Raw genomic sequence first — 22693 nt, forward strand, 5'->3', positions numbered from 1 at the left:
ATTTTTTTTAAATTTGCATTTGGGGTTGTAAGTTATTACTAAATGGTCCCATTTTGCGAGCGTTTGTTTTAGTTTTTAGACATTGTCACATTACTGTAACAATTCTTAATTGACCAGAGCAGCTCTAGCAAGACAGGAAAATTCATTAACCTGTAATAAAAGATGGCATACTATGATCTTGGGGGGCATTCCTGTCAGTGCTTAGGTGTTATAGACGTTTACACTTTACAATAAATGCACTTACACCTGATGGGTGGTAATCTGAAGTGAAAGATTTGAATAGTTAAACTTTAAAAGTCACTGAGCACCTATTTACTGCTAATTGTTTATAAAATTTGCATAGATGTATGGCTAATTTTATACACAGGGTACTAAAGGGTGTGTCGAAAATAGCAGAATTAAAAAGGTAGTCTAAATACTTTTGGGTATGTTGTGTAAATCATGCTAGGGTAAAAAACAAGGCAATAAATTAATGCTTTAGCATCCAAGTTTGTCCTACAACATATCGTGCCATGAACACATACTTCTGTGGCAAATACAAACCATGTAAAACAAAGTTTTTAAACAAGATTGAGTAAAGATCTGATTTGTTAGTGCCTCCCTCTCTATTATACATATTAGCTGTTTAGCAATGTTAGCTAAATTAGCTTACAAATACACTGGAGACAACTAGCAGTCTTTGGAATTCAGCATAACTGTCAATAACAAACAAAAAGACATTCACCAGAACAAGTAGTTCATAATGTCTTGGCATAGTTGTAGTAGGAGCTAAAACAGTTAGCAAAGTGGATATTTAAAAACATGTGAAGCGGCAGTAGTGATGGGTATTAGAAGGTGTAGGGTCCTACGATAATAGTGAGCCGTAATAAGGAGCTGGCGCGATAGTTTGAGACTGTGTGGTGGGTGATCATCTCTAGATCGATGATTTTCTCCAAAGGACCCTCTAGAGACTTGGTCAACACCAGCATCGCGCTGACGTTACTGGAACGCTGTAAAAGAGTAAAGTGGATTAATAACAAGCTAATTCTACCAGTTTATGCTAATGCAACCGATGACACAAGCCTAGGGTAGCCAGACTAACCATGTTTTTTGTAAGTATGTATTTTACAGTCAGCACTCTAGACTGTGGCACCTAAGCCTATACAGTGTGGCACGGGAATCTGATACAATGCTTTTAGCCTTAAAAAAAAAACACAAGGGATCTTCAAAAAGTTTCCTCACTTTTATATTTTGGTTGGAAGCGGTGAGGGTGGGAGGAGTAGTAACTGGTCGTGTCTGAGAGATTGAGAGAGAGCTTATAGATCGGATTAAGCGCCATCTGATTTCCACCTTTTTGGATGCTCAAAGAAGCTTTAAGAGGAAGAAGATTTTCATGTGATGATGTGAAAGTAGCAGTGCATCAGTGTGGCTATGCGCTTTATTTTTTTTTGTGTGCATTTTTCCCAATTTTCCTCCCAATCTAGTCGTATCCAATTACCCGATTGCATTATGCTACCTCTCTACTGATGTTGATCTACACCCTGGTTGAGGAGAGCCGAGACTGACACACGCCCCCTCCGACACATGTGCAGGTGTAAAAATCATTAACCAACACTTTATCGGATAGTTCTGGAAGAAACGATGCTAGGTTTGTGCAAGCCAATAAACAACTTTCGTTCAGATTATGTCTGTCTGTTTGGTAAAATATCACGATGTCCATAAACTTTTGGTAACTTGTCCTTCTCCTCTGACCTCTGTGTTACACCAGAGGTGCACATTTTAGTAATAATTAACCACAGAACCTGTCTCCCCCTCTGAATGTTAAACAACCCCAACACCCTAACCATTAACTTGGTTCTGCTTGTAAGTACAGTGGAACCTCGATTTAACAGACTCCCATTTAACTGACAAAATCTGAAAAACCGAATGTCCGGTCCGATTGTTTAAAATTCCCCCGAGAAGCATACCAAGCACCAGTAGTTCAGTAATCGTCCGCTAGCCGGCGCACATGAGTGATAGGCTTTATTTTGTCGGGAGGCTCGCTTTGTTCTCGGCTTTTCCTTGCTGTTTTATGCACCAGTGCTGCTCCAGTAGCCACCAGCAGTGCTTCAGACTCAGAATAATAGTTACTCACTATACGATCACGGCAAACAATTTCTCCTCCACCACACAAGGTGAATGAAATTTCTCCCCAGCAGTACAGTACATCAAGTCTCCATCTATATAAACTCCCTCCTTCATAAAATAAACTGGAAGCTTACTCTGACTATCTGTGTGTGATGAGTCTCTTCCATGCACACTCAGGTTTTGCAGGGCTCCATCTCTCAGACTCATAGCAGCAAATAACACTGGAGTAGAGGATCTGAACGCCAAGATATTTTTAAGATCTCTTGCTGTTCTAACACTGTCTTTATCTACGCTCATGAGCTGTGGGTAATAACTGAAACAACATGAAACAAGCAGCAGAAATGAGTTTGAAAAATAGAAGAGTACGGAGCTCAGCGGTTTGGAAGAACCTCAGAGTGAAGCCAGTTGAAGTGATTTAGGCTTGGATGCCTCCTGATTGGCCTCCACCTGAGCAGTTTCTGGCATGTCTCACCGGATGGAGACCACTGGACAGACCCAACACCTGCTAAAATGATTATATCGCACATCTGGATTGGGAACACCAGGGAATCCCTTAGTAAGAGCTGCGAGTTGTGTAACTAAAGAACAAATCCTGCTGCCTCACCCAGCAAAGCTGACAAAAGATGAGCTAAGATACGATAAAAAAAAATAATGAAAAACAAACACAGATGAATCATGATCTCTCCTAAATTGGACCCACATGTCAAGTGGCCATTCAAAAAAGTTATATGTTTGTTTTTTAGTTCAGGGCTACAATAAAGTACTGAATTATTATGCTAAAAATATGCATATATACATAAAATTAACACTATATGGACGTATGGAAGTATGTGGACCTTGTTTGACATTCCTAAACCCTTAGCATTATTAGACATTATATATAAACAGTGGACAGGGACAGTGGTAGCCTAGTTGAGCTTTGGGCTGTCAACTGAATGGTTGAGAATTCGAATCCCAGCTCTACCATGCAGCCACTGTTGGGTCCTTGAGCAAGGCCCTTAACCCTTTCGGCTCCAGTGGACCCGTACAATGGCTTATTCTGCACTCTGACCCCAGCTTCCAAACAAACTGGGATTTGCAAAAAACAAAATTGATGTACTGTACTGTTGTATATTGTAAAGGAGCTGCTGTCTGTTACATATGGAAAAAAGACTCAAAGACTCACGACATGCTTTAAAGAAACTTTATTATAAATATAACGATGGGGTTGGTGTCCAAAAAAAATGGAGAAAGGTGCGCAAGGACTATTTCCGGGTTCCCGTAGTGTGGCACATACCATCTCCCAAATACTGTAGTGTAAATACGTACAGATGTGCTATTATATTATGTAATATAATGATTGTCACAGAGGTTATAGTAAGATACATTAATACAGTAGACCCTAGTCTTACGAATTTATTTGGTTCCAAAGGGCTGTTCTTAAGTCAAAATGTTCGTATGTTAAACCTATTTTTCCCATAAGAAATAATCTGTGCCAGACCTCCCAAACCACCCCCTTACCTAACCTTTCTAATGAATTAATTGGTCTTTTTTGTTATAAATACAAGTATATTTTCCCTTAAATTATAAAATAGACATTACTGTAATAAACAATAATAAACAACAATACACAGTAGTACTGTACTGGACATAAAACACACACCACATTTCAGTAAAGTACGTGTGCTGTACCTTACACCGTAATAAATTCCTTTTTTTATAAAACGTATCTACTAAGAAACAATAACTCTCATATTTCTCTATTATATCCTTCTTTATTTTAATAGTGTTGTATTTTGTAGGTGTAATTGCACGAAAGAAAGAATACTTTACTGAGCCGAATTCCTTCTTCTCTCTCACTCACTGTCCCCACTGTCTGATACACAGTGACAGCTACTGGCGGGAGTAATTATACAACTCAACAAATAGTGATTTTTTTTTTTTTCATTTTCTCACCACTACGCCTTTTCTGCACCTTGATCGGGGACATTTTAATATTGTATATATATATATGTATGTATATATATATATATATATATATATATATATATATATATATATATATATATATATATATATATATATATATACACACATACACTATATATATATATATATACACACACATACACTATATATATATACACACATACACTATATATATATATATATACACACATACACTATATATATATATATATATATATATATATATATATATATATATATACAGTATATATATATATATACAGTGTATCACAAAAGTGAGTACACCCCTCACATTTCTGCAAATATTTCATTATATCTTTTTATGGGACAACACTATAGATATGAAACTTGGATATAACTTAGAGTAGTCAGTGTACAACTTGTATAGCAGTGTAGATTTACTGTCTTCTGAAAATAACTCAACACACAGCCATTAATGTCTAAATAGCTGGCAACATAAGTGAGTACACCCCACAGTGAACATGTCCAAATTGTGCCCAAATGTGTCGTTGTCCCTCCCTGGTGTCATGTGTCAAGGTCCCAGGTGTAAATGGGGAGCAGGGCTGTTAAATTTGGTGTTTTGGGTACAATTCTCTCATACTGGCCACTGGATATTCAACATGGCACCTGATGGCAAAGAACTCTCTGAGGATGTGAGAAATAGAATTGTTGCTCTCCACAAAGATGGCCTGGGCTATAAGAAGATTGCTAACACCCTGAAACTGAGCTACAGCACGGTGGCCAAGGTCATACAGCGGTTTTCCAGGACAGGTTCCACTCAGAACAGGCTTCGCCAGGGTCGACCAAAGAAGTTGAGTCCACGTGTTCGGCGTCATATCCAGAGGTTGGCTTTAAAAAATAGACACATGAGTGCTGCCAGCATTGCTGCAGAGGTTGAAGACGTGGGAGGTCAGCCTGTCAGTGCTCAGACCATACGCCGCACACTGCATCAACTCGGTCTGCATGGTCGTCATCCCAGAAGGAAGCTGACGCACAAGAAAGCCAGCAAACAGTTTGCTGAAGACAAGCAGTCCAAGAACATGGATTACTGGAATGCCCTGTGGTCTGACGAGACCAAGATAAACTTGTTTGGCTCAGATGGTGTCCAGCATGTGTGGCGGCGCCCTGGTGAGAAGTACCAAGACAACTGTATCTTGCCTACAGTCAAGCATGGTGGTGGTAGCATCATGGTCTTGGGCTGCATGAGTGTTGCTGGCACTGGGCAGCTGCGGTTCATTGAGGGAAACATGAATTCCAACATGTACTGTGACATTCTGAAACAGAGCATGATCCCCTCCCTTCGAAAACTGGGCCTCATGGCAGTTTTCCAACAGGATAACGACCCCAAACACAACCTCCAAGATGACAACTGCCTTGCTGAGGAAGCTGAAGGTAAAGGTGATGGACTAAACCCAATTGAGCACCTGTGGCACATCCTCAAGTGGAAGGTGGAGGAGTTCAAGGTGTCTAACATCCACCAGCTCCGTGATGTCATCATGGAGGAGTGGAAGAGGATTCCAGTAGCAACCTGTGCAGCTCTGGTGAATTCCATGCCCAGGAGGGTTAAGGCAGTGCTGGATAATAATGGTGGTCACACAAAATATTGACACTTTGGGCACAATTTGGACATGTTCACTGTGGGGTGTACTCACTTATGTTGCCAGCCATTTAGACATTAATGGCTGTGTGTTGAGTTATTTTCAGAAGACAGTAAATCTACACTGCTATACAAGTTGTACACTGACTACTCTAAGTTATATCCAAGTTTCATGTCTATAGTGTTGTCCCATGAAAAGATATATTGAAATATTTGCAGAAATGTGAGGGGTGTACTCACTTTTGTGATACACTGTATATATATACAGGGGTTGGACAAAATAACTGAAACACCTGTCATTTTAGTGTGGTAGGTTTCATGGCTAAATTGGACCAGTCTGGTGGCCAATCTTCATTAATTGCACATTGCACCAGTAAGAGCAGAGTGTGAAGGTTCAAATAGCAGGGTAAGAGCACAGTTTTGCTCAAAATATTGCAATGCACACAACATTATGGGTGACATACCAGAGTTCAAAAGAGGACAAATTGTTGGTGCACGTCTTGCTGGCGCATCTGTGACCAAGACAGCAAGTCTTTGTGATGTATCAAGAGCCACGGTATCCAGGGTAATGTCAGCATACCACCAAGAAGGACAAACCACATCCAACAGGATTAACTGTGGACGCAAGAGGAAGCTGTCTGAAAGGGATGTTCGGGTGCTAACCCGGATTGTATCCAAAAAACATAAAACCACGGCTGCCCAAATCACGGCAGAATTAAATGGGCACCTCAACTCTCCTGTTTCCACCAGAACTGTCCGTCGGGAGCTCCACAGGGTCAATATACACGGCCGGGCTGCTATAGCCAAACCTTTGGTCACTCGTGCCAATGCCAAACGTCGGTTTCAATGGTGCAAGGAGCGCAAATCTTGGGCTGTGGACAATGTGAAACATGTATTGTTCTCTGATGAGTCCACCTTTACTGTTTTCCCCACATCCGGGAGAGTTACGGTGTGGAGAAGCCCCAAAGAAGCGTACCACCCAGACTGTTGTATGCCCAGAGTGAAGCATGGGGGTGGATCAGTGATGGTTTGGGCTGCCATATCATGGCATTCCCTTGGCCCAATACTTGTGCTAGATGGGCGCGTCACTGCCAAGGACTACCGAACCATTCTGGAGGACCATGTGCATCCAATGGCGGTGCCGTGTATCAGGATGACAATGCACCAATACACACAGCAAGACTGGTGAAAGATTGGTTTGATGAACATGAAAGTGAAGTTGAACATCTCCCATGGCCTGCACAGTCACCAGATCTAAATATTATTGAGCCACTTTGGGGTGTTTTGGAGAAGCGAGTCAGGAAACGTTTTCCTCCACCAGCATCACGTAGTGACCTGGCCACTATCCTGCAAGAAGAATGGCTTAAAATCCCTCTGACCACTGTGCAGGACTTGTATATGTCATTTCCAAGACGAATTGACGCTGTATTGGCCGCAAAAGGAGGCCCTACACCATACTAATAAATTATTGTGGTCTAAAACCAGGTGTTTCAGTTATTTTGTCCAACCCCTGTATATATATATATATATATATATATATATATATATATATATATATATATATATATATATATATATATATACACATACATACACACATACACTATATATATATACAGTGTATCACAAAAGTGAGTACACCCCTCACATTTCTGCAAATATTTTATTATATCTTTTCATGGGACAACACTATAGAAATAAAACTTGGATATAACTTAGAGTAGTCAGTGTACAGCTTGTATAGCAGTGTAGATTTACTGTCTTCTGAAAATAACTCAACACACAGCCATTAATGTCTAAATGGCTGGCAACATAAGTGAGTACACCCCACAGTGAACATGTCCAAATTGTGCCCAAAGTGTCAATATTTTGTGTGACCACCATTATTATCCAGCACTGCCTTAACCCTCCTGGGCATGGAATTCACCAGAGCTGCACAGGTTGCTACTGGAATCCTCTTCCACTCCTCCATGATGACATCACGGAGCTGGTGGATGTTAGACACCTTGAACTCCTCCAACTTCCACTTGAGGATGCGCCACACGTGCTCAATTGGGTTTAGTCCATCACCTTTACCTTCAGCTTCCTCAGCAAGGCAGTTGTCATCTTGGAGGTTGTGTTTGGGGTCGTTATCCTGTTGGAAAACTGCCATGAGGCCCAGTTTTCGAAGGGAGGGGATCATGCTCTGTTTCAGAATGTCACAGTACATGTTGAAATTCATGTTTCCCTCAATGAACTGCAGCTCCCCAGTGCCAGCAACACTCATGCAGCCCAAGACCATGATGCTAACACCACAATGCTTGACTGTAGGCAAGATACAGTTGTCTTGGTACTTCTCACCAGGGCGCCGCCACACATGCTGGACACCATCTGAGCCAAACAAGTTTATCCTGGTCTCGTCAGACCACAGGGCATTCCAGTAATCCATGTTCTTGGACTGCTTGTCTTCAGCAAACTGTTTGCTGGCTTTCTTGTGCGTCAGCTTGCTTCTGGGATGACGACCATGCAGACCGAGTTGATGCAGTGTGCGGCGTATGGTCTGAGCACTGACAGGCTGACCTCCCACGTCTTCAACCTCTGCAGCAATGCTGGCAGCACTCATGTGTCTATTTTTTAAAGCCAACCTCTGGATATGACGCCGAACACGTGGACTCAACTTCTTTGGTCGACCCTGGCGAAGCCTGTTCCGAGTGGAACCTGTCCTGGAAAACCGCTGTATGACCTTGGCCACCATGCTGTAGCTCAGTTTCAGGGTGTTAGCAATCTTCTTATAGCCCAGGCCATCTTTGTGGAGAGCAACAATTCTATTTCTCACATCCTCAGAGAGTTCTTTGCCATGAGGTGCCATGTTGAACATCCAGTGGCCAGTATACGAGAATTGTACCCAAAACACCAAATTTAACAGCCCTGCTCCCCATTTACACCTGGGACCTTGACACATGACACCAGGGAGGGACAACGACACATTTGGGCACAATTTGGACATGTTCACTGTGGGGTGTACTCACTTATGTTGCCAGCTATTTAGACATTAATGGCTGTGTGTTGAGTTATTTTCAGAAGACAGTAAATCTACACTGCTATACAAGCTGTACACTGACTACTCTAAGTTATATCCAAGTTTCATGTCTATAGTGTTGTCCCATGAAAAGATATAATGAAATATTTGCAGAAATGTGAGGGGTGTACTCACTTTTGTGATACACTGTATATATATATATATATATATATACACACAGTATATACAGTGTATCACAAAAGTGAGTACACCCCTCACATTTCTGCAGATATTTAAGTATATCTTTTCATGGGACAACACTGACAAAATGACACTTTGACACAATGAAAAGTAGTCTGTGTGCAGCTTATATAACAGTGTAAATTTATTCTTCCCTCAAAATAACTCAATATACAGCCATTAATGTCTAAACCACCGACAACAAAAGTGAGCACACCCCTAAGAGACTATACCTCTAAATGTCCAAATTGAGCACTGCTTGTCATTTTCCCTCCAAAATGTCATGTGACTCGTTAGTGTTACTAGGTCTCAGGTGTGCATAGGGAGCAGGTGTGTTCAATTTAGTAGTACAGCTCTCACACTCTCTCATACTGGTCACTGAAAGTTCCAACATGGCACCTCATGGCAAAGAACTCTCTGAGGATCCTAAAAGACGAACTGTTGCGCTACATGAAGATGGCCAAGGCTACAAGAAGATTGCCAACACCCTGAAACTGAGCTGCAGCACAGTGGCCAAGATCATCCAGCGTTTTTAAAGAGCAGGGTCCACTCAGAACAGACCTCGCGTTGGTCGTCCAAAGAAGCTGAGTGCACGTGCTCAGCGTCACATCCAACTGCTGTCTTTGAAAGATAGGCGCAGGAGTGCTGTCAGCATTGCTGCAGAGATTGAAAAGGTGGGGGGTCAGCCTGTCAGTGCTCAGACCATACGCCGCACACTACATCAAATTGGTCTGCATGGCTGTCACCCCAGAAGGAAGCCTCTTCTGAAATCTCTACACAAGAAAGCCCGCAAACAGTTTGCTGAAGACATGTCAACAAAGGACATGGATTACTGGAACCATGTCCTATGGTCTGATGAGACCAAGATTAATTTGTTTGGTTCAGATGGTCTCAAGCATGTGTGGCGGCAATCAGGTGAGGAGTACAAAGATAAGTGTGTCATGCCTACAGTCAAGCATGGTGGTGGGAATGCCATGGTCTGGGGCTGCATGAGTGCAGCAGGTGTTGGGGAGTTACATTTCATTGAGGGACACATGAACTCCAATATGTACTGTGAAATACTGAAGCAGAGCATGATCCCCTCCCTCCGGAAACTGGGTCGCAGGGCAGTGTTCCAGCATGATAATGACCCCAAACACACCTCTAAGACGACCACTGCTTTATTGAAGAGGCTGAGGGTAAAGGTGATGGACTGGCCAAGCATGTCTCCAGACCTAAACCCAATAGAACATCTTTGGGGCATCCTCAAGCGGAAGGTGGAGGAGCGCAAAGTCTCGAATATCCGCCAGCTCCGTGATGTCGTCATGGAGGAGTGGAAAAGCATTTCAGTGGCAACCTGTGAAGCTCTGGTAAACTCCATGCCCAGGAGAGTTAAGGCAGTTCTGGGAAATAATGATGGCCACACAAAATATTGACACTTCAGGAACTTTCACTAAGGGGTGTACTCACTTTTGTTGCCGGTGGTTTAGACATTAATGGCTGTATATTGAGTTATTTTGAGGGAAGAATAAATTTACACTGTTATATAAGCTGCACACAGACTACTTTTCATTGTGTCAAAGTGTCATTTTGTCAGTGTTGTCCCATGAAAAGATAAACTTAAATATCTGCAGAAATGTGAGGGGTGTACTCACTTTTGTGATACACTGTATATATATACAGTGTATCACAAAAGTGAGTACACCCCTCACATTTCTGCAAATATTTCATTATATATTTTCATGGGACAACACTATAGAAATAAAACTTGGGTATAACTTAGAGTATTCAGTGTACAACTTGTATAGCAGTGTAGATTTACTGTCTTCTGAAAATAACTCAACACACAGCCATTAATGTCTAAATAGCTGGCAACATAAGTGAGTACACCCCACAGTGAACATGTCCAAATTGTGCCCAAAGTGTCAATATTTTGTGTGACCACCATTATTATCCAGCACTGCCTTAACCCTCCTGGGCATGGAATTCACCAGAGCTGCACAGGTTGCTACTGGAATCCTCTTCCACTCCTCCATGATGACATCACGGAGCTGGTGGATGTTAGACACCTTGAACTCCTCCACCTTCCACTTGAGGATGCGCCACAGGTGCTCAATTGGGTTTAGTCCATCACCTTTACCTTCAGCTTCCTCAGCAAGGCAGTTGTCATCTTGGAGGTTGTGTTTGGGGTCGTTATCCTGTTGGAAAACTGCCATGAGGCCCAGTTTTCGAAGGGATGGGATCATGCTCTGTTTCAGAATGTCACAGTACATGTTGGAATTCATGTTTCCCTCAATGAACTGCAGCTCCCCAGTGCCAGCAACACTCATGCAGCCCAAGACCATGATGCTACCACCACCATGCTTGACTGTAGGCAAGATACAGTTGTCTTGGTACTTCTCACCAGGGCGCCGCCACACATGCTGGACACCATCTGAGCCAAACAAGTTTATCTTGGTCTCGTCAGACCACAGGGCATTCCAGTAATCCATGTTCTTGGACTGCTTGTCTTCAGCAAACTGTTTGCGGGCTTTCTTATGCGTCAGCTTCCTTCTGGGAGGACGACCATGCAGACCGAGTTGATGCAGTGTGCGGCGTATGGTCTGAGCACTGACAGGCTGACCTCCCACATCTTCAACCTCTGCAGCAATGCTGGCAGCACTCATGTGTCTATTTTTTAAAGCCAACCTCTGGATATGACGCCGAACACGTGGACTCAACTTCTTTGGTCGACCCTGGCGAAGCCTGTTCCGAGTGGAACCTGTCCTGGAAAACCGCTGTATGACCTTGGCCACCATGCTGTAGCTCAGTTTCAGGGTGTTAGCAATCTTCTTATAGCCCAGGCCATCTTTGTGGAGAGCAACAATTCTATTTTTCACATCCTCAGAGAGTTCTTTGCCATGAGGTGCCATGTTGAATATCCAGTGGCCAGTATGAGAGAATTGTACCCAAAACACCAAATTTAACAGCCCTGCTCCCCATTTACACCTGGGACCTTGACACATGACACCAGGGAGGGACAACGACACATTTGGGCACAATTTGGACATGTTCACTGTGGGGTGTACTCACTTATGTTGCCAGCTGTTTAGACATTAATGGCTGTGTGTTGAGTTATTTTCAGAAGACAGTAAATCTACACTGCTATACAAGTTGTACACTGACTACTCTAAGTTATATCCAAGTTTCATGTCTATAGTGTTGTCCCATGAAAAGATATAATGAAATATTTGCAGAAATGTGAGGGGTGTACTCACTTTTGTGATACACTGTATATATATATATATACAGTGTATCACAAAAGTGAGTACACCCCTCACATTTCTGCAGATATTTAAGTATATCTTTTCATGGGACAACACTGACAAAATGACACTTTGACACAATGAAAAGTAGTCTGTGTGCAGCTTATATAACAGTGTAAATTTATTCTTCCCTCAAAATAACTCAATATACAGCCATTAATGTCTAAACCACCGGCAACAAAAGTGAGTACACCCCTAAGTGAAAGTTCCTGAAGTGTCAATATTTTGTGTGGCCACCATTATTTCCCAGAACTGCCTTAACTCTCCTGGGCATGGAGTTTACCAGAGCTTCACAGGTTGCCACTGGAATGCTTTTCCACTCCTTCATGACGACATCACGGAGCTGGCGGATATTCGAGACTTTGCGCTCCTCCACCTTCCGCTTGAGGATGCCCCAAAGATGTTCTATTGGGTTTAGGTTTGGAGACATGCTTGGCCAGTCCATCACCTTTACCCTCAGCCTCTTCAATAAAGCAGTGGTCGTCTTAGAGGTGTGTTTGGGGTCATTATCATGCTGGAACACTGCCCTGCGACCCAGTTTCCGGAGGGAGGGGATCATGCTCTGCTTCAGTATTTCACAGTACATATTGGAGTTCATGTGTCCCTCAATGAAATGTAACTCCCCAACACCTGCTGCACTCATGCAGCCCCAGACCATGGCATTCCCACCACCATGCTTGACTGTAGGCATGACACACTTATCTTTGTACTTCTCACCTGATTGCCGCCACACATGCTTGAGACCATCTGAACCAAACAAATTAATCTTGGTCTCGTCAGACCATAGGACATGGTTCCAGTAATCCATGTCCTTTGTTGACATGTCTTCAGCAAACTGTTTGCGGGCTTTCTTGTGTAGAGACTTCAGAAGAGGCTTCCTTCTGGGGTGACAGCCATGCAGACCAATTTGATGTAGTGTGCGGCGTATGGTCTGAGCACTGACAGGCTGACCCCCCACCTTTTCAATCTCTGCAGCAATGCTGACAGCACTCCTGCGCCTATCTTTCAAAGACAGCAGTTGGATGTGACGCTGAGCACGTGCACTCAGCTTCTTTGGACGACCAACTCGAGGTCTGTTCTGAGTGGACCCGGCTCTTTTAAAACGCTGGATGATCTTGGCCACTGTGCTGCAGCCCAGTTTCAGGGTGTTGGCAATCTTCTTGTAGCCTTGGCCATCTTCATGTAGCGCAACAATTCGTCTTTTAGGATCCTCAGAGAGTTCTTTGCCATGAGGTGCCATGTTGGAACTTTCAGTGACCAGTATGAGAGAGTGTGAGAGCTGTACTACTAAATTAAACACACCTGCTCCCTATGCACACCTGAGACCTAGTAACACTAACAAATCACATGACATTTTGGAGGGAAAATGACAAGCAGTGCTCAATTTGGACATTTAGGGGTGTAGTCTCTTAGGGGTGTACTCACTTTTGTTGCCGGTGGTTTAGACATTAATGGCTGTATATTGAGTTATTTTGAGGGAAGAATAAATTTACACTGTTATATAAGCTGCACACAGACTACTTTTCATTGTGTCAAAGTGTCATTTTGTCAGTGTTGTCCCATGAAAAGATATACTTAAATATCTGCAGAAATGTGAGGGGTGTACTCACTTTTGTGATACACTGTATATATATATATATATATATATATACACAGTATATAGAGAGAGAGAGAGAGAGAGAGAGAGACGGTTGGAGTCAACTTGTTCGTGATGTCACATGTTTCGTATGGTAAACCGTTCGTAACTCAAGGGTCTACTGTACATTGTAATTATGATTATTTAGTCAAATACTATATCATTATAATATTATATAATTGATATAATTGATTTTTGTTGTTGTTGTTTGGAAAATGGTTTAGGCCAAGAACCTATAATCAGGTAACTGAACATGGCTCTTCAGTCTAGACTGAGAGGTTGAGAGGAGAGCATCTATAGACTTGAAGTGACTGAGTATTTTGATTGAGTTATTTGTTTGTTTTTTTTGTGTTATTTTTTTATTGTTAATTATTGATTATTGAGTGGTGTAATTTTTTTCTGGACCAAAGTGTGGCTAATATAAGAGGGTGATCCCTAATCTGTGGCATCCTGACTAAAGTAGCCTCCTTTAACATCACCGCACGGCCATTCAACTCACATATATGTATATATGACAAATAAGATAATGTACAGTATATCTTAGATGGCTTTACAGAAGATTATGTAGTTTGTCGGTGAGCACTTGTGCCCAGTCAAGTTGCTGGCTAAAATACCTGGCTATTTTAATGAGGACAGGGTTTTGTGTGGGCTACTGGATTTCTACCATGCTAAACTTGCCAACTTGCTGCTTTGTGCATAGTGGGGCAGTCATAATTGTATACACCTTTAGCAATAAGTGTGGCTGAAATACTTTTGGCCATACACTTAAAAAAACACTTAATAACTTGGGTCTGACATAAATTGCTTAATACCATTAGCACTAAAATTGGAATAATATCTGATTTGATGTATGATTTATTACTCACCCTTAGGAAGAATTCTCCCCCGTCATTGCCGGCTCTGATCCTGAAGGTATTATGTGTGTTGGGATAAAGGCTGGTGGCTTGGATCTGGAAGATATCCGCCGGTACGGTACGCTCGGAGTGAATGTTCATATACTTGTAAATGATGGACTGAGGCAAGCCCCGACATGTACTCTGCGATTGGCACATACAGCGGCTACAAGACAGAAAGAACACTTAACATGAATACAGGTTGAATAATCTGCTTCAAAACCTGACCGAGTTCCTACTGTATGTTATATTAATGATTATTTGATTTACATGCTATCAGATATAATGTTAGTGCAGCCTGCCAGAGCATTAAAATTGCTGTTATAAACACATCTGGTTTAAAGAACGATACTTAAAGAACTCACTTCTCTGATGTCTGCACATAAGGGTCCTGACAGGGGTTTTTGAGGTAACACCGGAAGCCTCCGAAATAGTTCCAGCACATCTCTTCTTCTCTGCATTCGTGACCTGTTTCACACTCGTTGATGTCTGCCAGAATAAAAGAAGACATACATTTACTATAGGTAGTCACTTAGGTGACACTTCACATACACTGATCAGCCATAACATTAAAACCACCTCCTTGTTTCTACACTCACTGTCCATTTTATCAGCTCCATTACTGACTGTAGTCCAGCTATGTCTCTACATACCTCTTTAGCCTGCTTTCACCCTGTTCTTCAATGGTCAGGACCCCCACAGGACCACTGTAGAGCAGGTATTATTTGGGTCGTGGATCATTCTCAGCACTGCAGTGACACTGACATGGTGGTGGTGTGTTAGTGTGTGTTGTGCTGGTGTGAGTGGATCAGACACAGCAGTGCCGCTGGAGTTTTTAAATACTGTGTCCACTCACTGTCCACTCTATTAGACACTTTTAGCTAGTTGGTCCACCTTGTAGATGTGAAGTCAGAGACGATCGCTCAACTATTGCTGCTGTTTGAGTTGGTCATCTTCTAGACCTTCATCAGTGATCACAGGACGCTGCCCATGCGGCGCTGTTGGCTGGATATAGTTTTTGGTTTGTGGACTATTCTCAGTCCAGCAGGGACAGTGAGGTGTTTAAAAACTCCAGCAGCGCTGCTGTGTCTGATCCACTCATACCAGCACAACACACACTAACACACCACCACGTCAGTGTCAATGCAGTGCTGAGGATGACCCACCACCCAAATAATACCTGCTCTGTAGTGGTCCTGTGGGGGTCCTGACCATTAAAAAACAGCATGAAAGGGGGCTAACAAAGCAGGCAGAGAAACAGATGGACTACAGTCAGTAATTGTAGAACTACAAAGTGCTCCTATATGGTAAGTGGAGCTGATAAAATGGACAGTGAGTGTGGAAACAAGGAGGTAAAATACTGAAATGTATTAGGAGAATCACATTCACATAATATATCAGCATGAAATTAAGGCAGCACACGGACCATAGGAAAGTTGTGTTTCAAATAACATCCTATATACCAAATAGTGTGCTAAATTCAGATTTCAACCAATAGAGAGACTACTACTTTTAGTGAACTGTATAGGATTTATTTTGTGAATTGGAACACAGCCCTCAATCAGTGGTCTTTTTGCTCAGTGTGCCACCTAATACAGTGAGTTTGAAAGTTCATGTACAGTATTAAACTGGCTATATATCCTACATCTCTTATTTATTTTTTTATTTATTAGATTTTACCGTCATGTTTTACACACTTTGGTTACATTCATGACAGGACAGGTAGTTGCTGGTTACATAAGATTAATCAGTTCATGTCTTTTTAATGTCAAACACAGTCATGGACAATTTTGTATCTCCAATTCACCTCACTTGCATGTTTTTGGACTGTGGGAGGAAACCGGAGCTCCTGGAGGAAACCCACACAGACACAGGGAACACATGCAAACTTCACACAGAAAGGTCCCGGACCTCTCCACCTGAGGATCGAACCCAGGATCTTCTTGCTGTGAGACGACAGTGCTACCCACTGAGCCGCCGTGCCGCCCTCATCTCTTATTTCAGATTTTTTTTTAATTTGCACTTTTTTTATTGGATACTTCTACTCTGTACTGAATTGAAATGGTAGATTGAATCAAATGCATTCACGCCTTAAATACCCCAAAGGTTGCAAGATTTATGACAGTGTGTTGCAATCAACATGATTAAAAAAAACCTGCATGTACTATGAACATTCTGCACAAATTGGATATAACGTTCCTTTGTTGAAAGGTTAATTACAGCAGAACATCAAATTGCAGGTAGGACCGGAGATCTGACAACACTGCTGGCATGCAGTGAGATTTCGATTATTCAGCTTGGAGAACATTCATAGTTTTGTTGGTAACATCACTGCCAAGCAGTTATTGCATGTTTGGGCTATTCATTACAGCCCCCCTGTGTGTGTGTGTGTGTGTGTGTGTGTATTAAATTGCATTGCTTTACACTTTTAAATCTAGCTGGCAGCCCCCCATACATAAAACATTTTCCCACGTGCCAGCCTGTAGGCCAAATTTTTGTGGTTTATCATGTTTGAGACTTATAATTTCATTACAGTACATATTATTCCCATTTATACTGGAATATTTCCCAGTCATGCATAATACCATTTAATACCTGCTGACACGAGCTTTTGTAATTGCTCATAAGTATCTAACTCGAGTTAAAACTTAATTGACTTGGGCAAGTCAAGAATTGTCATCAGCTGTTGTTTTCTAGGACAGTTCCACAGCGGGATACAAGAAATATCTGACTTCTCAACAACCACGCACTTATCTAAGCAGCTGACTTAGGCTCTTGAAATAAAGCGTACTAGGGCTTGCTAGGGAGATATCATAGAAAGAAATGTCTCCAGTGTGCAATTTCCACTGTCCAAAATGTTATTAGGAAATAGCAAAAACTTTGGGGTCAAGTCAAGTTCTGTAAGGCCAGGTAACAGTTTGATATAAATGTTTGTATTCTGGCCAGAAAGGCAAAAACCCACCATATAACAAGCAAAAAATTTGTGATGGTGCTGCAGTGATCTTTCTGGAGTTGTCAGAAATAAATCTTACATGCAACCTCATCACAAAAGTCAATGTATAAAGTATGAAACACAACGTCTATTTAAATCAGAAGCATTTGAAAACCATGTGTTTGGCACTGAAGTAAAACAGGAGCCACATGTCCAAAGAATAAATGCAGCATTTTCTGAATAAAACACTTTTGACCAGCTGCATCACTGTATGATACGGCGCCTGCACCACGTCCTGCCGCAAGACCCTCCAGCGCATAGTGAGAGCGGCCGAGAAGATCATTGGCACCTCTCTCCCCTCCCTCCACGAGCTACACAACACCCGCCTCACCCGTAAAGCCCTCTGCATGGCAGGTGATTCCACCCACCCACTACACAGCTTCTTCAGTCTGCTCCCAACCTACCCACCCCCCAGTACGGCTGGACATCATTTAGGCAATATTTTTTCCTTATTTTGTAAGTTTTTAACGTTTAAGAACGTTTTTTTTTTTTATTAATGGTGCATGAAGGCATATATAGAAATGCAATTGCACTGCACTACCAGCAGATGTCACCATATCAATAAACTGCATGTAACGTTTCCACAGAAGACGTTTGAATGTGCTGTTAAAAAATAAGTTCTGTAAAATCACATGTTTTAAAATGCATAATTAATACAGAACTCATATGTATTAACCTTACATTTTGTTTTCAGACTATATTTTTACACATTAATAAAGTGCACTCATTTTTATTTAATTTTAGCTGCTAAACTTCCCCTCATGGCTTTGTAGATCCACCACTACTACATGATAGCCCCCCTAGCCCTAAGCCCTATAAGCACATTTGACTTGCTAACTAACTTGCTAACAATGTAGCTACTGGTTTTAATGACACAATATAATACATAGCCTAACACTAACTTTTAACGTTAACTACTTTTAACTGGCTAGCTACAACTGATTCAAGACACTTATTCCCATAACATTAGTTCAGAGTTATGTTTAGGCTAGGATTGCTAACCTAGCAATGTTTCGACTTGCCTTTTTTATGGACCCACTGGTTAGAAGTATTTTTAAAGAGAGTATTATCTTTGTTTACATTATTGAAAGGTTACAATAAACCATTCTATAAAATACATGTATCTAATGGTCACAGAATTACACACTGGAGGTTTTACCGCCTTGAGCCCATCGTTTCCAGGACACACCATGGGCAGAGCACCAAACTACCTTAGTTCATGCCTAAAAAAATTACTGGAAGGCTGAAGCTACCTACTATCTGACTCTCCAATTCAAACCATGAGGCAAAACCTAGTTACCTAGTTACCTAGTTGTCAAGAATATCACATGCTACTAAACATGATATAATGAAAAATAATCTAGTAATTTATGCTAGCTAGCTGGGATGTTGAACGATAAGGTTTTAAATAAAGGACAAAACCCTGCTTAAATATTGGCCTTCTTGGTCAGCCAAGGTTTCAGCTGGTCTAACACCTCATTATGGTCAACTGGACAAGCTGGTCTTTGCTGTTTATAGTAAGGGTTTAGCTCATCTATAAGCTTTTAAAATGGACAGTGTGTGTAGAAACAAGTTTTTAATGTTATGGCTAATTGGTGTATTTCTGTATAGTTTTAGCACTTTTTCTGGTTTGTTTTTGTTATTTGGAGTTTGACACTTCTCTATTATTCACTCACTGTAAAAATGGGCACAAATCCCAAATTTTATTTGAAACCTGCCAATTTCCCAGGCTTTTACGCTCATCCTGGCCTAAACTTTAATGTCAATAATGATTCACTATTAAAAAATCCTCTTACAATTAAGGCTTAGGTTTAATCTTTGTTTGGCAACCCAGCCCACTGAGTGAGTATTAAGATTAAAATCTTGTTAAACTCCTGGCATGTTTGTTAGAACAGAGAGGGGGATCTTGGAAAATATGGGTTATCCCTAACTTTACAACTCAGGCAAGCATGTTTATTCAAGAAAGTACACACACACATACACTGTCTCACACTTCCAAACAGTTCTGGACCATCAAAGCACCCTTGGAACCAAACATGGCTATTTCTGACACAGCAGAAGAGATTCATCGGAGGATTCTTGTTCATATTCACCTAAACCCCTGGAAAGGGAAAAATCCATACTGATTCCCTTTTAAAAAATACCCCACAAACTTAAATCTCCTTTTGGGCTCGAACACTGCTGGCTTGGTGTACACCCTAAGCCCTCACATTCTTTCCATGACAGTGTGGTTGAGATTTGCGAGCCCATATTTTGTTATTTATCTCCCGGCTGACATGTCCAGTTTTGATACAGATCCAACATGGGTGTGAAGGGTGGGGAGAGTTAGAAAGTTAGAAAAGAGGGCAGAGAATCGTATTTCACTTCCACAGAAAAGAAGTACCTTGACATGTTCTTGTTCCCTGGAGCTGGTATCCATCGGGGCAGGTGCAGTAATATTCACTAGGGGTGTTTACGCAGGCGTACTGGCACATGTATTGGGAGTAAGTGCATTCGTCAATGTCTGGATGCAAAAAAAACAAACAAAAGTCAGTCATAGTAGGCATAGCATTTGTCTCAATATACAGGAAATGTTGCGTAACATAGGCACCAGTGCTAACAACTGCATTAAAGAAGCACACTCGCATTTTTCAAACATCTACTGCATCAATTGCAACAATTATTTTGACCAGGTGCTCACGTGGCGCAGAGACCTATCATGCTAGCCCACTGCTGCTTAAAGCCAGGTTCAAATCTCAGTGGTGCTGTTGGCCAACCGGTCTTCTACACAGACATTACTGCCTAAGTCTAAATGGGGATGGCTGAAGCGCTCTGTCCAGAATATTCCTGCCTAGTGCCCATCTTCAAAAACTAAAAAGACACCTGCCACATAATGCTTAAAGTTTATGTAGATGGTCCACCAGGTGATTTAGTTTCCTCCCACCTTACAAAAAGTCAGGTGGATTGGCTACTCTAAAATCCTGGTTCTATGAGAGTAAAGTGAGTGATTGCCTGTTCCCTGTCCAGATTATATTCCAGCCCTAAAGCGAGTGACACTGGATCCTCCACAACCGTGACAAAGATGAAATGGTTGGTGCAAACAAAAAAGTTAATTCAAATTAAACTATTATCTTCTGAGTATAGACCACAGGACACAGGTCTTTACTGTATTTTAATCTGTCTGTGATTTACCATGTCTGAATTATAATGTCTGTGATTTAGCATGTCTCTGTATGAACATATCTGTGTATTAACTTGCTTGTGGAAGAGCTTCACATTATAGTTATTAAGCTGTAATTCACACTTGTTGAAACACATACGTATTTTTATGTTTTATACCAAAGATCTATCAGATCTGTGGTTGTAAACCGGTTAAAAAGAACATAGTTAAAGAGGGCAAATACTTAACACAGTAAAGCAAATAATTCATCCTGGGTGCTTCTATAAAGATGCTATACCGAGGTACTGATAATATGGGTGGCCAGATTTTGTACCCACCTACACAGGTGACAGAGTCTGGTGCCAGCTCATAGCCCTGGTTACAATTGCAGATAAAAGAGCCCATAATGTTGTAGCACTGCTGATTGCATGGTTGACTCACTTGACACTCGTTTATATCTGAAACAGAAGTAAAATCAACTTGAAAATTTTGAAGTTGCATCTTTTTTTGCATCTGTTTTATCTCCATTCATTTCATTCGTCTTTTTATTTGTTTAAAATTGCTCTTGGATTAGAGTGGATAATCTAAAAATACATATTTACACAAATGCATTGCACAAACAATAAGTGTAACCAATTGAATAATTGAATGAATAATTGTGGCTATAAAATACATAAAAAAAACTTTGGTAAAACATTCTTTAATTTCTTTTGTTTTATGACCTTCATTGTTCTAAATTTTTACTTGCCAAACTGCCACAATCGGTGTCTTCAGGTCTTAAAGTATTAAAAAGTGTAAATAATAAGAAATGGGCTGCAATACAGTGGTAAACCTGATTCTGTCCCAACTGCATTGCAGGCATCACATTTAATTTTTTTATAATTACAAAATACAATAAAGCTGGTTAAAACATTGAACATTTTTCTTTATACTCAAGAGAATAGACAAATCTCAGACTCTTGTTTTTATTGCATTTTACCAAACATCCACATTTTTCTGGAAATGAGGTTTGTATTACCTTAAACAAATTAATTTAATAGTAAGCCTCTAAAACACTTAACTTAATACTGTGCTGTTGTGTAACTGTAGCCTTTTGGACCCAACACTTAAAATAAAGGTTGAGAAAAACAGGAAGTTGAATACGCCACCAAGCAACATTGTGTGAATCATCACCAAAACAATGACTGACTTCTAACTTTGTTTTCTATTTGTTTTCTGAACTATTTCATTTTTATGGTACTATAGGTAGGCTACATTTTAACCAGGATAAAGAAATATTAGACTACCATTAATAAACAAATATATTTCTAGATCTCTTTAACTGGTATCACTGTAGATTATTCCCACCTGCTACACAATGGTCACCAATTTGTGACGATAAGGCTGGCATGTGCTTTCACTGAGACATGTAAAGCAAGGTTATCCAGCAGTGCATGACTGATGGGGAGACAGGAGTGCCATCCATCTCACCCAATCAACTCTGTCACCAAAAGATTATCCCATCATTGTGGCTTAAACTCACAACCTCCAGACTATTAAGTAAATGCTATTGTGTTGCATACTCTGAAGCTGCTAACCCAAATGTTTCTATAGTTTTATTTCAATGGCATGCAAGTTTTAGACTGTAAAAAGTGTGCATTGTGTGGCACTTAGGTGGCGCAGCGGTAAAACACACTAGCACACCAGAGCTGACATCTCGAACCTGTGAGTTTGAATTTCAGCTCTGCTACAGGCAGGCTGGGCGCCTACACAAACAATGATTGGCTTGTCTGTTAGGTTTGGATGCCGGAGGAAATTTCTCATAACCGATGCAATTCTGACCTCTGCTCGCTGATCAATG

General features: G+C 41.2%; 1 protein-coding gene across 1 annotated transcript in view; it reads right to left on the minus strand.

Moving 5' to 3' along the window:
* Positions 1–809: 809 nt before the first annotated feature.
* LOC134326680 (EGF-containing fibulin-like extracellular matrix protein 1) overlaps positions 810–22693 on the minus strand; it is a 52242-nt gene continuing 30358 nt past the window's right edge. The window contains exons 5-9 of the mRNA XM_063008864.1: positions 21192–21311; positions 20098–20217; positions 15088–15211; positions 14696–14888; positions 810–989 (exon numbers count right to left, since the gene is read on the minus strand). Of these exons, the coding sequence (XP_062864934.1) occupies positions 828–989; positions 14696–14888; positions 15088–15211; positions 20098–20217; positions 21192–21311 (719 nt within the window). The 3' untranslated portion in view covers positions 810–827. The remainder of the gene's footprint in view (positions 990–14695; positions 14889–15087; positions 15212–20097; positions 20218–21191; positions 21312–22693) is intronic.

The sequence above is a fragment of the Trichomycterus rosablanca genome, chromosome 14 (assembly GCF_030014385.1).
Source record: "Trichomycterus rosablanca isolate fTriRos1 chromosome 14, fTriRos1.hap1, whole genome shotgun sequence".
In the NCBI taxonomy this organism is placed as follows: domain Eukaryota; kingdom Metazoa; phylum Chordata; class Actinopteri; order Siluriformes; family Trichomycteridae; genus Trichomycterus; species Trichomycterus rosablanca.